Here is a 15,291-nt window from a genome sequence, read left to right as displayed (position 1 = left end):
CCAGTTACGTTGTGACGTTTGATACACCCAAGGCACTCTTACGGTATCCGGGAGTTACACGATCTCATGGTCGAAGGAAGAGATACTTGACATTGGCAAAGCTCTAGCAAAACGAACTACACGATCTTTTATGCTATGCTTAGGATTGGGTCTTGTCCATCACATCATTCTCCTAATGATGTGATCCCGTTATCAACGACATCCAATGTCCATAGTCAGGAAACCATGACTATCTGTTGATCACAACGAGCTAGTCAACTAGAGGCTCACCAGGGACATATTGTGGTCTAAGTATTCACACGTGTATTACGATTTCCGGATAATACAGTTATAGCATGAATAAAAGACAATTATCATGAACAATGAAATATAATAATACTTTTATTATTGCCTCTAGGGCATATTTCCAACAGGAGCCTCCTACTGGATTGATACCTTGGTTCTCAAAAACTGAGGGAAATACTTACGCTACTCTGCTGCATCACCCTTTCCTCTTCAAGGAAAACCAACGCAAGCTCAAGACATAGCACGCGCATGAAAAGAATAAAGCAGAACAATGCCATGGCTGTCAAACTTGGCATTAAGGGACTAAAATCAAGTCTGGATGCAATGCAATGCAAATGCTCTCCACCTACAGATTCATGCTCTGAATATGATCCTAATAGTGATTCTGAGCTAGAGGGAGACCTAAGACAATGTAGCTCCCTAGTGGAGGAGTCAGAGGCAGATGCCCTATCTTATTCACCCATCAAGGTGCTTGCTCTAACTTTCCAAGGTTACGTTGGTCGCACAATCTTGCAACTGATGCTTTGCATTGCTTCTACTTTGTTGAACTGCCATTAGCTTAGTTTACACATCGTGTATGTGAATATGCCCTGCCTATCCATTTTCAGTACATATTCCATCTATATCATACCATATTTATCCATTCAAATGTTGTTCTTGTGTATCAGACGTTCAAAAGGAAGAGGGTGATTGCTGATCGCAGAGGAGCACAAACAAAGTATTTGGAAAAGGTAGTGGCACCTGATAAATCAAATAGCCCATTAGGTGTAGTTGCAATATCACCTAACCCACAAAACACCCCAACTCTAGCAGACTCTAGCCCTACTACACTGGTCATTTCTGATGCCCCAACTCAGCAGACCCCAACTGCAGCAAATAGTATGATGATGCCAGTTGACATAGCACCAGCTCTACGACGCAAAACTCCGATTCCAGCAAAGAGTACACCAAATCCAGTTGCCAAATCCCTTTTCGAACCAGAGAGAGCCCCAATTGCAGCAAATAGGACCCCTGTTCCATGTCTTGCCGGTTTAGAAGATGAAGCTTATATTATTGTTAGGAACTTTGTGCGCATCTTTTCTTCATGGAAAGATTATACCGCAGACACAGAACAATTTCTAGTCTTCCTCCGTAACTTACGCGTAAGTAATGTACTAATGTTATTCATGGTCATTACTGCATATGTTTCTGCTGATAGAAGACACAAGATTTCATTCTTTTAAATAGGCAAGGACCAAACTGGATTGTGAAGATGAGCAAGGGTTGGTTGCGCTGTTCAAGCACTCGTTGATGAAGTATTGTTCCTACCTGAGGCAAGAGCACTTTGATGGCAAGCCTCTAAACAAAATTTCTGTAAAGTCTCTGGTGCTACATTTATCCGACAGTGACTGGAATAATCTTGTAACACATTGGTCTCGGCTGCAGCGGAAGGTATTGTCTATGATATCACATCACAATTTGAACTACATTTCTACATTTGCCTTAAGTCTCACTTAAAACTGTTAGCAGAAGAACATTCATTCTCAAGGGACCACAGAATCTCACAACTACACTGCACACTGGATTGCTCTTGTGAGTACCTCTTGCCCTGTATGACCATACTTACTTTCGTAGATGTTTGATTATGTATCATCACTGCACATGTTAGCCTTGTTATCGTCCATTTGGTGGACATTATAAGATCTGTATGGGCTCTTACATAAATTTAGAATCAACGCAATGCTTTGAAGAGGTTTAGCTCTGCAGTCCTCTTGTAAGGACTGAACATCTTCTATCACTGTACTTACATTAACAGCTACTTCCTCCTTCCCATAATATAAGAATGTTTTGTACAGTACACCAGTGTTCAAAACACTTGTATTATGGGAAGAGGGATTGGTTCATTGTGTAGCATTCTGCATTTTATCTCCCTCGCCCAACATTTACTAAAAAAGATCAGATCTATATTTAATCTTACCAAAAAGTAGAATACACAGACAATGCCAGTGCAGAAGTGTAGCCCATTGCTCTTGTCAATACATTTTGTCCTGTAACGCTTGTACTTCCAGGGATTGGTAGTTGATTATGTAGCATCAATCTGCATCTTATCTTCATTATCCTCTATCCCTTCCAATATTATCATATCTATAATTACTCTCTACAAAATGTAGAGTACATGCAATGCTTATGATGAAGATTATGTGCTAAAATTCTTGAGTTATCCTTTCCTGGACATGGAGAAGGGCATTATAAAGCCGGTGTTAACAGTTAATGTAAGTCAGTCCTTCTAAAGCCTTTATCCTCAACTGCTGTTTAATTTGCTCATACTCCCTATTGTTTACTACTATTTAGTTTGTTGTTTCTATCAAAATGCATGTTCGCAAGAACCGTAAGTTCTAAGTTTTACTTGTAAAACCAAATTCCTTATTCATACCATGCACATTACTCAATACTCCCTATATGTATGCTTGTTTTTGTGGATCTATAATCCAGTATGTGGTGAAGCAGCCCACGTTTGCACCTTGTCATCTCCTGTTTAATCTTACTGATGTGGCTGATGATATGAACAACATGCCATGCACATTAACCAAAATAGATACAATGATTGTCTTTTCCCTTCATCTATGCTTGTTATGTTGACATGGTAATCTAGTAGTGTGGTGAAGCTCCGTGCATTATGAACAATGCCAAATTATGTTATTGATATTTTGAACTTGCTCTTTATTTTCTAATTTGAAATTGGATGGTATTGACAGCACACTTATCATCTTTGTTTATACACGTGCAAAACATGTCATCTCTCTGCTTTGTTTCAGGGTGATATGCCTCTGATGGCATACACAAGTCTGCTGAAGGCTGTGAGACAAACCCAACATATATTGCAGCAAAGAAGGCAAAACTTCTTGAAGATAGCGAGACAACCCCAAAGTCTTGTCTTGATGCAGTGTTCAAGTTACTTGAGACTAGCAGTCAGACAAGCTCACAGAATTCGTTGTCTAAATCAGTTCGACTTCTTCAGTCCCAAGTTCTAGCAGAAAGGCATTCTGCAACTCAACTTCGACTTGAAGTCCTATCTCTAAGAAAGATTGCGGAGAACACCAACGAGAACCTCATCGCTAAACAGCTACACCTGGAAGCTATGACCGACATGCTAGGCCGGTCTCACAGCCTTGCTCAGCAGCTTGCGCAACAGTTCTCGCGCAAGGCTAACCTTTCTTAAATTGTCTTGGAAGTGGTCTCAGTTCAGTATTATTTTGGTACGTTGCAATGGTGCCCAGTTTTTGTAATATGCTTCTTCGTTGCGCTTTATGATCATTGGTGGAGAACTTCGATGCCCAGTGGATGTAATATACCGTAAATCCTTTATTGTATAGTGTAGGTTTATTCTTAGTTACTATGCCATAATTTCTTATTGTATAGAGTAGGTTTGTTCTTAATTCCTACTACTTACTGCCATCATTCGCTATCTGAAAAAAAATCTGATGTAGTCGACCGGGCCAAAACATTCGCCTCTAACGGGCCTAGTTTTTAGCGGTCCATAATTGGGCTGGCCTGCATTTTTCTTGGGCCCGAATGATAGAGCCTTCAAACTTTGCGCCAGGCCCACAACTTACTCCAGCCTATATTTTAGTTGGGCCTTTTGTGGACCCAGTGCTTAGTTTGGCCCAGGTAGCGTTGGGCCATTAACAGGCTGAATATTCTACTGGCCTGTTACGGCCCAGATGAAACCATGGGCCTTTAGCAGGCCGAAATGCATGTTGGGCCTCAATTTTCACTAGTCGTTGACGGGCCTTCAGCAGGCTGAATGTAGATCGGGCCTTTTTGGGCCCAGTTATATCAAGGGCCGTTACCAGGCCGAAACATATCTCGGGCCTTAGTTGGCCCACTGATATCATGGGCCTTTAAGAGGCCGAAAGCTTAGTACAGACATGAACGGGCCAAATTATATGACATGCCTTTAACAGGCCCAAAGTCACGTTGGGCTTAACTGTTGCCACCTTTATCATGGGTTGTTAGTGGGCCCGATGTCCCCTCGGACCATATATGGCCCATGGGCAGCACGGGCCATTCCCAGGCCAAAAGTCACACAGGGCTGAAATGGGCCCATGTCTACATCGGGCCTCTAACAGGCCGAAAGTCACTGGGCTGTAATTGGGCCCAAATATTTGGCGAACAATTAATGGGTCAGATCTGGCTTCGGGCCGTAAATGGGCCTTTATTAAATAGGTCATTATTGGGCTGGCCCACTAGTACCTGAGTAAGTACTACGGGCCTTTGACTGGGCCGACCTTTTTACCTATATGGGCTTCTGTTGGGCCCCGCCACGTGTCAACATATCATAGGCATGTCTCCTCCAATAGACGGGCGACTGGCCCACTGACGAGCTGACACGTGTTTCCTCCGGCCAATCTGAATTTTACACGTGGAAATTTCCCATTGGTCCGGGCTGTTAACGGGTTATCGGATCCAAAACTAGACCCGATAGCTTAACGGCATTCCGTTATGGTGGATGCCACGTGTCGGTCACCCTTGACGAAAGCACTTCTGTGACGCGCGATTTATCATCATGGAAGTGGACACTTCCGTGCTGATAATTTTGGTAATGTCACGGAACACTTCTACGACAGCACAGGTATGACTATCTTGATTCTGTCATAAAATCATCATGGATGTACATGCATGACAAAAAATGCGGCCTACTGTGACAAACACGTATCATCACAGAAGTGTATTTTTTGTAGTGTGAAGTTGTTCTTGTTAGGGAAGGACTTGGCTTTGTCTTTTCGGATGGGCTTGCCACCATTGTCTTCCCGCTTCTCGTAAGGGCACTCCACAACAAAATGGCTCACATTGCCACAATTGTAACATGTTCTCACACATTGCTTGCCCTTGAAGCCACCTGAGTTGTTCTTGTTGGAATTGGGCCTTGAGTTCTTCTTGCTCCAAAATTGCCTTGAAGCAAGAGCCATGTGCTCATGATAATCATATTTTGTATCTTCGGGGTTGCTCTCCTTATCCTCCTCTTCATTCTCTTCTTCTACACTATCCTTGGCCTTCAAGGCAAGGTTGGGCTTCTTTGCTCTTTGAGAACGTAACACCGCATTGTCGGCGGTCTTGTCCAAGATCCTCATGGCCAAAAACTCATCCAACACTTCACTTGAGGACAAGGTGTGGAAGTCCGGCCTTTGACGGATGACAGAGGACATGACCTTGTGGTAAGGCATCATGGACTTGAGGAATTTGATCTTGATCCAATTATCATCCGTATCCTTGCTCCCGTGATCTCGGAGAGAGACCGCGGGAGTGGTTAATCTCCGATAAAGCTCACGAGGTTCTTCATCTTCATTCATTGCAAACTCATCAGCTTCATCTTGCACCACTTCATAGTTGGAGCGTTGAATGCTTGAGCTTCCCTTGTAAAGAGAAACAACATGGTGCCAAGCTTACTTGGCCACGGTGAACGGACGGAGATGAGCAATGTCTTCAGATGGAACTGCGTCTTGGATGATGAAGAGGGCATTCTCATTGAATTGATGATCCGCGGCTTCTCTCGGGGTAAAGTTGCTTGGGTCATGCGGATAGAAACCTTGCTCAATAATTCTCCAAAGATTAGTATTAACATGGTTTAAATGACGTTTAAAGCGATAGACCCAAGAGTCAAAATCTTCATTTTTCATAATCTTAGGAGGAGAACCCGCATGATTTAAATGAGTGGAGGGAACCGGTCCTCCATAAGTAAGAGGTGGTTCAACATGGGCAAAGATGTCGCTACCATTTCTGCCACTAGATAAAGGAACTTTATCACTAGAAGCTTTCCCCTTACCGGAGTTGGCATCCGACACCTTGTTAGTGGCAGCGGCCACTTCCAAAGGTGCGGTGGAAAATTTAAGACCATCAAGGAACTCTTTGAACATGCCTTTGACTTCGGTCGTCATGGAGGTTTTCAATGTGTCCAAAGCCACATTGAATTCCTCACGTGAGACCGGGGATCCTCCATCGGCCGTAGACGAAGAAGGATTCACACCAGGGTGCTCCTCCTCATCGTCTATGGAGTCAACCATACTCTTAGGACGGTAAAGCCCTTAATTAAGAGACGAGGCTCTGATACCAATTGAAAGGATTGATATAGTTAACTAGAGGGGGGTGAATAGGCAACTAACAATTTTTAGCTTTTTTTACCACATTAAGCTTTGCATCAAAGTAGGTTGTCTAGATATGCAACTAGGTGAGCAACCTATAAGATGCAACAACAATAAGCACACAAGCAAGCAAGGGATATAATACAATATAGCTTGCACAAGTAAAGGTGAGAGATAACCAAAAGCGGAACCGATGGAGATGAGGAAGTGTTACCGGAGTTCCTTCCTTTTGAAGGCAAGTACGTCTCGGTTGGAGCGGTGTGGAGGCACAATGCTTCCCAAGAAGCCACTAGGGCCACCGTATTCTCCTCACACCCTCACACAATGCAAGATGCCGTGATTCCACTGTTGGTGCCCTTGGAGGCGGCGACCGAACCTTTACAAACAAGGTTGGGGCAATCTCCACAACTGAATTGGAGGCTCCAAAGGACACCACGAAGCTTCACCACAATGGACTATGGCTCTGCGGTGACCTCAACCGTCTAGGGTGCTCAAACACCCAAGAGTGACAAGATCCGCAAGGGATTAGTGGGAGGAATCAAATTTCTCTTGGTGGAAGTGTAGATCGAGGCCTTCTCAACCAATCCCTAGAGAACCAACATGTTTGATTGGCTAGGGAGAGAGATCGGGCGAAAATGGAGCTTAGAGCATCAATGGAGCTTAGAGATAGAAGAGGTAGTCAACTCGGAGAAGAAGACACCCCTTTTATAGTTAAGGGACAAATCCAACCATTATCCACCAACTCAGCCTGTGATACGCGGTACTACCACACCATACAAGCGGTACTACCGCGAGGGCCTGTGGTGCTACCGCGAAGAACTGTGGTACTACCGCTGGCACGGCAGGGGCTAAGACCAATCCTGATGAGCTAAGGCAGGGAGCGGTAGAACCGCTGGCGCGGTACTACCGTGCCCCCTTGCGGTACTACCGCAAGGCAGGAATAGTCTAGGCTGAGAAGGCACGGACATATAAAAATACATCTGTGACTACTTCCGCTGAGTTTTGATCTATGCAAACATCCGACATGGTACTACCGCAAGCCTAGAGCGGTACTACCGTATAGGGCGCGGATGTAAAAAATTACATCCGCCCCTACATCCGCTCATGTTGCTGTGCCTGGCCAGAGCCCACGGTACTACCACACCCATGGAGCGGTACTACCGCGTAGGGCGCGGATGTAAAAAATTACATCCGCCCTACAACCGCTCGAGTAGTTGTGCCTGGCCTGAGGCCATGGTACTTACCGCTCCCAAGGAGCAGTACTACCGTGAGCACCTACGGTACTACCGCGCTGGTGGCCGGTACTACCGCAAGGGCCTGCGGTAGTACTGCTCCGATGAGCAGTACTATCGTCTGCCTCAGTTCAGCAACACTAGGAGTCCTTCATTTTGCAGAGACACGGAGAGACGAAGGATGCTCCAAAGAGCCAAAGGAAAGGTGGTGCAAAAAGAAACAGACGTGTACGTGTTGATTCTACCCTAACCTTTCCGCGGACCCACTCTTAATAGTACGCTTTCCTACGACTCAAATACACCTAGAAGAAACGTAAAGAAACGCCGTCTTCAATAGTCTTCGAGGGGCATCGAATCGTCTTGTGTCTAAACATAAGATATCTGAAATGCTCAACGCACACGATTAGTCCGCAAAAACATTGTCATTAATCACCAAAACCACATAGGGTGAAATATGCCCTTACACTATTGACTAGCCCGGCCTCTGCTTACACAAGATACCAAAGGCGTGGGTTACAAGACTCCTAATCGGCTAAGTCGATGAAGAGGAATCCTCCCCGGATAAGGAGTCCTTGTCTTAAACGGCAATGCCTCCAGAGTCTTCTTTGTTGAGCGTCATGAGCCGTTCGAAGTGGCCCAGAACGGAACCAACTAGGGGTCCTCAGCACGACCCACATGGTGGGAGGCCCCTTAGCCGGGACACCGTCCGTAGCCCTTGAACCGATACTGAAGCTAGCAGCACATCATACGTCTGAGCTCCAGGTTCAAAAGCATCCGAGGTGATGTAAACCACCCCGGTCTTGGGAAATATTGAATGAGCCAAGCCGAGCTGCGTGGGCAATATTTCCCCCGCAGCCAGCCGGCTCCCATGTCGGATTGCTTCTAAAGTGGTGCATACCACCTCGAATTTGAGTTGTTGATGAAGAATTGAAGATGGCCGGCCTATGCCAAAAAAAAAAAATCTGCCACACCAATTTCTTGCGATTTTTTTTTCGATTGGTGCAATATATTCGTTGCCAAGCCATATAATCAGTAGCCCTAAAGGTGAATATCGGCCCAAAATCCGATATGCACTCTAGAGCTTAGCAAAAAGTACTACTTCATTCGTTCGGAATTACTTGTCGTAGAAATGGATGTATCTAGACATTTTTTAGTTTTAGATACATCCATTTCTGTGACAAGTAATTCGAAAGGGAGGGAGTACTTAGTAATGCTACATTCTGCCGTAACTGAGGTGCGGCTCGACAGGGGCCCGTGTGGCCAATGATCCTGTGGAGCGGGTCAATAGGCAGCCAGCCAGCTAGAAGGAGCGGGTCTCCTCGACCTCGACCCGGGCCTGCAGAACCAGGTTTTGAGCCTGCTGAAGGTTACCGTCGAGGCATTGATTGAGCTTAAATGGCACGATGGCAACCTGTCGCCTGAAAAAGCATCGCTAATCATACTAGTGGTTCAAAACAGCAGTGAGGCGATGGCCTGCTTGCAGTTCAGTTCAGCCAGCTCCCCCTAATTCCTCCCCCTCCTCTTGGTTCATCTCGTCGTGTATCTCTCGCGCGCGCGACGGCCTCGGCGCAGGCACCGGCGGCGGCAGGGAGGATCAGCCGGCGGCCGGCGGCTCCGATCATGGTCTGGTCGCTGACTGCGGGTGAGAAGAAACTCTTTTTTGGTTTGTTCTTGCTTACAGTCCCCTCTATGCATGTACAGTTTCCCTTTTCAAAAGTTTTGCGATGGTGTTTTCTTCGGCCTCGGATTTTCATTAGCCAACAAGCAACGATGACTCGTACATGCATGAAACCTTGTGTGAACATTTTTTTTTCTTCTTCTTTCCTAACTTGCCTTATGCAGGGGTGGTTCCAAGGGGTGCCATCATCATCTTCTTTTTTCTTTTGCGGGGAGGGTGTCATGATCCTTAACTAATTGCGACTTGGTCTAAATAATTCTTCTGATGGGTGTAGATGTGATACTATTTGAGCAACATAGCAAAGTACTCCTAGAAGGGGAAATGCTAACTGCGAAAATCTATTCTTATAAACCTAGCGATATTTCTACCTTAAAAGTGTCAACAATAATTGAAAACACACACACACACACACACACACACAAAGTTGAAACTTAACCATATAATAGTTGTGGCCATTTTCCACCTGTGTGAACATAATAACATTCCAATTTAAGCTTCAAAACTTGTGTTTTAGAACCCGCAAAAAAAAACTTGTGTTTTAGCTTTCTCATTTTCTAGTCTTCACTCGGGTCTCATAATGATCTATTTTATCAAAATTCGCACGAGTTTTTTTCTATCAAATACTAGTTACTTTCTCAGTTGCACGGATTTACAAATTACTTTGCCCGAAAGTGGAGCGAAGCCCCAACCAAACCTCGTGAAGGTCGCAGCCTTGCCAACTAGAGGGTGAGCCATGACCTCGCCGGAGGTGGGTAGGATTACACAGCGCTCAAGCTCTCCTTCAAGAAAAAAAGAAGGCAACGCTCGAGCTCGAGACAGCCTACAACGGCATCCCCGGTGAGAGCCAGGTAGGGGGACTCGCTGGACGTGAGGTAGGGGGTAGGCTGGGGGAGGAGGGGTTGAAATCGTGGGTTGGGTGAGGAAGACGAACCATGTCGCTTGGATGAAAAGAAGAACAAGACGAACATAAGGTGTTGGATTTAAATCGAATAGTTGAGAGGGAGGAAGCGTAAATCGACTAAAATGAAAACAATGTTTAATTGCATGACCCATAGGTACTCCCTTGTTTTCTTATAACAATACAATACAATTTTCACAGCGCGAACGCGCGCGCGCACACACACACACAAAAGAAAACAATACGGTGTTCGCTATGTTTCACATGGGTCCATGTGGGTCGGCACATCACAACTTGCCTAAAACGGTCGTGCCATGCAGGCCGAAGGCTTGGGCTCGGGTATGGGCTTGGCACGTGAAGTAAAAGGGTGGCCCGTCATGACACGTCTGTGTGCCGGCCCGTCGTGTTAGAAAGGCGCAAAGAGCAGTAAAAATGTCAAAATATAACACAAAAAGGCTTAAAATTTTAGCTTAAAAGGCCCTTTCTTAGGCAAGCTTAAAAGGCCGTACCGGGCCGGTTAGGCTTGGCCCGGCCCATATGTCCCAATTCCCCGACCTGAGCCCCCTTTTTGCTAAAGAAAAAAGAGCGAAGTGACTCCCGGCCGCCATTGTCGCCTCGCCGGCGACATGCCTCTTGCCGCTGATGCAGATGCCTGCTCCATCTGCGCACCACCACCAGTACGGAACCTCCGCTTCCGGCGATTTCGCGCGGCCGGAGGTCTGTCCCCTCCTACCGGCGCCGGCGCCAGCGCCGCCACTTCAGATCCGGGTATCTGACGCTACCCGCCTGCCCCGCAGCCGTGTTCGGCTGTTGCGCCATGCTGCGCTCGGCGCTACCAGGCCCTGTAAGGTACGGCGAACCCTAGTCGCAGGGCGCAGTGATTTGTCTATCTGGGCTGACGCGTATGGTGCGACTGGTCATGGGGGCATTTTTTCCCCTGTTGCTGGAGAGTTTGTCCTGTACCGTTGATGAAATGCAAACTCGAAGCCCTAGGAGATTAGGATGAACTAGGAGTCGAAGAAGACCTGTGTATCTCGTTCAATTCGAGATTGCTCACGCTTCTTTCCTGGATCAGGAATGTAAGCAAGCACCCAACATAGATAGTTTGTTGTTTCTTGCATCGCTGAAACTAGGAAACATTCAGTTGCATCGTAGAGGGGATTTTCAGTTTACTGCCTTGCATGTGAAATCAGGGGGGAAACGGGCTGGAGGTTTCACTGTGATGGCATGTAGGAATCAAACTCATGGAGTGGCGGCGTGGAAGAAATATGCTGTTTTCCAATGGCAAATGACAGAAATACATTTTACTACATAGAAGATGATTTCTCACAATTCTTTGTTTCAACATGTAAAATAGAATTAACATGATAAGCAGAAGCAGCCATCGGACAACAGGGGAAAGAAATATCCAGTATAAATCACTAACAACGCTGTGTCGTAGTGGGCAAGAATGTGGTGGTGCTACCCCTAGGCATCCAATGTATCATTTTAGCTTTATACGCATAGAGCCACAAACAGGTGACTAATATATTTATTAAAATTATATTCTGTCCATATTCATTGTGTACTCAAGTTTGTAACATCGCACCTAATAAGCAACTGATAGAGATATTCCATCTGAAAAAAGTTCTGGAATGAGAACAAAAGTCAAATGGAGTCTGCAGTAAATACTGAATGGCGGCTTCTTTTTTATCTACACCCAGCATAGATGCATAATTTGTCATGTTTTTGAGTCTTTCTTTCTTCGTACCTGAGCTTCTGTTCTTTTGTGGTTAATATGGACCTGAAATCAGAGAAAACCATAGATAGATAGATATTCAAAGTTCATGTTTTACTTTCGAGCATGGGCTAGCCTTTGCTCTCTAAATCTGATTCCAAGATTGTTCGGTCAAAGTGTTTGTAATAGTGCACTAAACTCTTAACTAGCTACTGATATATTTCAAACAATCGGGGGTTATAGGGGGGTCTCCCCTATTAATTCTGTTTGGAGGAATGACCAAACACCATATTCTAGAAGAAAGCAAATATTTGTAATTTATTTTATTTTATGCGGGGCCAAATGACTCGTATCAATTACTTGGTCGTTACCTTACAGGACAGAAGCTCTTACTACTTTTCACCGCCACCCTAAACCTGCAGCATAGTACTATCGCTTATGGGTCTGAGTCCTCTGGGAGCATCCGCATGGCGCGGCCTGACTGCCCAGACAAGTGTGGTAACGTCAGCATCCCGTACCCGTTCGGCACCGAGAAAGGCTGCTTCCAAGGACCCTTTAGTGTCACATGCAATGCCAGTGGGCCATATCTAGCTTCAACCAGAGTTAGGATACTGGACATCAATCTTACCATGGGTGAGATTCGTGTTCTGAACCCACGTATAGCATGGGAATGCAACTACACAGACGGCACCAATAGCAACGGTTCGGATGGGTTAAGACTTGATCCTTTTCATAAGCTTTCCAACACCAAGAACAAGTTGATATCGATCGGTTGTGCTACACTTGGATTTATCGGAGGAATGACCAAGGGCGAGAACCAGATTTCGTTCCCCATTGTTAACTCATGCTTTTCATTCTGCACTGACGCAAGTAGCATGAATGGTAGCACAGAGTGCGGTGGCATGGGTTGCTGCCAAATCCCCTTTCCAGGAAACATCAGCTCCTTCCGCACCGGATCTAGACCATTGACAATATACGACTCTAGCACCCAGCCTTTCCGCCCGTGCAGCTACACATTCGTTGCTGAGGAGGACTGGTTCAAGTTCAATCATTCATATATCATGTCTACAAATTTCGCAACTAAATATACAGATGGGGTCCCTTTGGTACTAGATTGGGTTGTTGGTAATAAAAGTTGTTCGGAAGCCACCAAGATGGGATCACAGTATGCATGCCAAGCCATGAACAGTGAATGCATCGATGTCTCCAATGGCCCTGGTTACCGCTGCAACTGCTCTCAAGGTTATGAGGGCAATCCCTACCTACAAGGAGGGTGCCAAGGTACGTATATGCATCTTGCAGACTCAACCTACTCTCTTTCTATCAGTTGATCCATGTTGGCATTCTCCTCACTTCCTTGAAATGACAGATATCAATGAGTGCGAACCTCCAAACCAGTCCTTCTACCCTTGCAAAGGTAATTGCAGAAATACCGACGGAAACTACGTCTGTCTCTGCCCATCAGGATTCAGGAGCGATGATCCCAATAGCATACCCTGCGTTCCAGCTGACCCAAAGAAAGCGCTGAAGGTTGTTTTAGGTAATGAGGTTGTTACTTGTTAGTAATCAAAATATTCTGCACCGATTATACAACTCCAAGTACACTTTGTATGCATGTTGCACTGGTTTTTAGGCAAACGTGGACAGTGCTGCTAGTTGAACTGATGGTAATTAACTATCATGATTTTCAGGCATATTCTTCTGTGTTGTCTTCCTCATGGTTTGTATCTTTGCTCTACGGGCTGAGTATCAGAAAAGGAAGCTTGCCAAAGAGAAGGACAAATTCTTTGATCAGAATGGTGGTCAGATATTATATCGCCAAATTATGTCAAAAGAAGTCGACACATTGAAGATATTTACACAAGAAGATCTGAAGAAGGCTACAAACAATTTTGACAAGAGCAAAGAACTGGGCAGGGGTGGTCATGGCACTGTCTACAAGGGCATTCTGAAGGATGACAGGGTAGTGGCCGTCAAACGCTCAAAGATAATGAACGTGGCCGAAACTGATGAATTTGTGCAGGAGATTATTATACTTTCACAGACCAACCACCGGAATGTGGTCAGGCTTCTAGGGTGCTGCTTAGAGGTGGAAGTCCCCATACTGGTCTATGAATTCATCCCAAATGGCACTCTATTTGAGTTCATCCATCGTAGCTACGGGAGTCCACCGCCCTCGCTGGACACCCGTCTCAGGGTCGCTCAAGAATCCGCCGAAGCACTGGCATATTTGCATCTGTCCATGAACCACCCTATAGTGCACGGGGATGTCAAGTCTATGAACATTCTCTTGGACGACAACTACATGGCGAAGGTGACTGACTTTGGGGCGTCAAGGATGCTCCCCAAGGACGCGGCCCAGTTCATGACGATGGTGCAGGGCACCCTGGGTTACCTGGACCCCGAGTACCTGCAAGAGCGACAGCTCACGGAGAAGAGTGATGTCTACAGTTTCGGGGTCGTGCTGCTGGAGCTGATCACAGGGAAGACGGCGATCTATAACGATGGGCCCAATGAAGGCAAGAGCCTCGTGCGGTCCTTCCTGCTCGCGATGAAGGAGGACAGCCTAGAGGACATCCTGGACCCGAGCATCGTGCGCGCAGGGACGGCGACGCTGCTGGGGGAAGTGGCCGCGCTGGGGAGGATGTGCTTGGGTCCCATGGGTGAAGAGAGGCCATCCATGACCGAGGTGGCCGACAGGCTGAAGGCTCTGCGAAGCACCTGGAGGGAAGAGCTGGTGCTGGACCGTGCCGTGACGGAAAATATGGTCGTGCACATGCCACCTGCGGCAGCTCCGATGCCTTTGGATCTCGCGTCATCGTCCTCGGGAGCCCCCTCGACGGTGCCGTACATGTCCGGAATGGGCATGGAGTCTCTCAGATGATGGTTTGATTTGAACCTTCCTTGGGAGTGGTAGTGACAGGAGGAAGTGTGTGCCGGTGTGCGTTAAGAGGCTTAGAGCGTCCAAGATTTATCCACTGTCCAGCAGAAATGTACAGGTAGTTCTACTGTATTATAGGTATCTAAGTAGATGTTGGAGTCTGCAGTGTGAGTGTGAAGGGACACAAAATTCAGTTCCCTTACTTCCAATATTCAGTATGCGAGTCCAGTGTTAGTACTAAGGGAAAATTCAGTATGAGAATCCAGTTCAGTGTGAAGGGAAAATTCAGTTCCCAGCAACGGATCGATCATCGATCTAACTGGGCCGTACCAACTATTATTTGAAAAAAAAAATCTTAAAATATATATATATATATATATATATATATATATATATATATATATATATATATTCGGATCTACTCCCTCTGTTCGTAAATATAAATCTTTTTAGAGATTTCATACATACGGAGTAAAATGAA

The 15,291-nt window shown here is 45.8% G+C and overlaps 1 protein-coding gene across 4 annotated transcripts; it reads left to right on the top strand.

Moving 5' to 3' along the window:
- Positions 1–9,080: 9,080 nt before the first annotated feature.
- LOC123088009 (wall-associated receptor kinase 3) lies at positions 9,081–15,143 on the top strand. 4 transcript variants are annotated; one of them, XM_044510139.1, is made up of 4 exons: positions 9,081–9,278; positions 12,308–13,210; positions 13,299–13,469; positions 13,621–15,143. In XM_044510139.1, exons 1-4 carry the CDS (start codon positions 9,257–9,259, stop codon positions 14,811–14,813), a joined length of 2,289 nt encoding a protein of 762 aa, XP_044366074.1. In that variant the 5' UTR covers positions 9,081–9,256; the 3' UTR covers positions 14,814–15,143. The 4 variants fall into 4 exon arrangements, with proteins under 4 accessions (XP_044366074.1, XP_044366072.1, XP_044366073.1 ...); XM_044510137.1 differs by lacking the exon at positions 9,081–9,278 and adding an exon at positions 10,253–11,061 and having other exon boundaries at positions 12,313–13,210; XM_044510138.1 differs by lacking the exon at positions 9,081–9,278 and adding an exon at positions 10,254–11,061 and having other exon boundaries at positions 12,352–13,210.
- The last annotated feature ends 148 nt before the right edge of the window (positions 15,144–15,291 follow it).

This window comes from Triticum aestivum, chromosome 4A (assembly GCF_018294505.1).
Source record: "Triticum aestivum cultivar Chinese Spring chromosome 4A, IWGSC CS RefSeq v2.1, whole genome shotgun sequence".
In the NCBI taxonomy this organism is placed as follows: domain Eukaryota; kingdom Viridiplantae; phylum Streptophyta; class Magnoliopsida; order Poales; family Poaceae; genus Triticum; species Triticum aestivum.
The sequence above is the reverse complement of the archived record's forward strand: the minus strand, read 5'-3'. Positions and strand labels throughout refer to the sequence as shown.

Coding starts and splice junctions, on each gene's coding strand:
- LOC123088009 (XM_044510137.1), top strand. CDS start 10,855: ATGCAGATGCCTGCTCCATCTGCGCACCACCACCAGTACGGAACCTCC. Junction 13,211..13,298: donor CCTACAAGGAGGGTGCCAAG/GTACGTATATGC, acceptor TTGAAATGACAG/ATATCAATGAGTGCGAACCT. Junction 13,470..13,620: donor AGCGCTGAAGGTTGTTTTAG/GTAATGAGGTTG, acceptor CATGATTTTCAG/GCATATTCTTCTGTGTTGTC.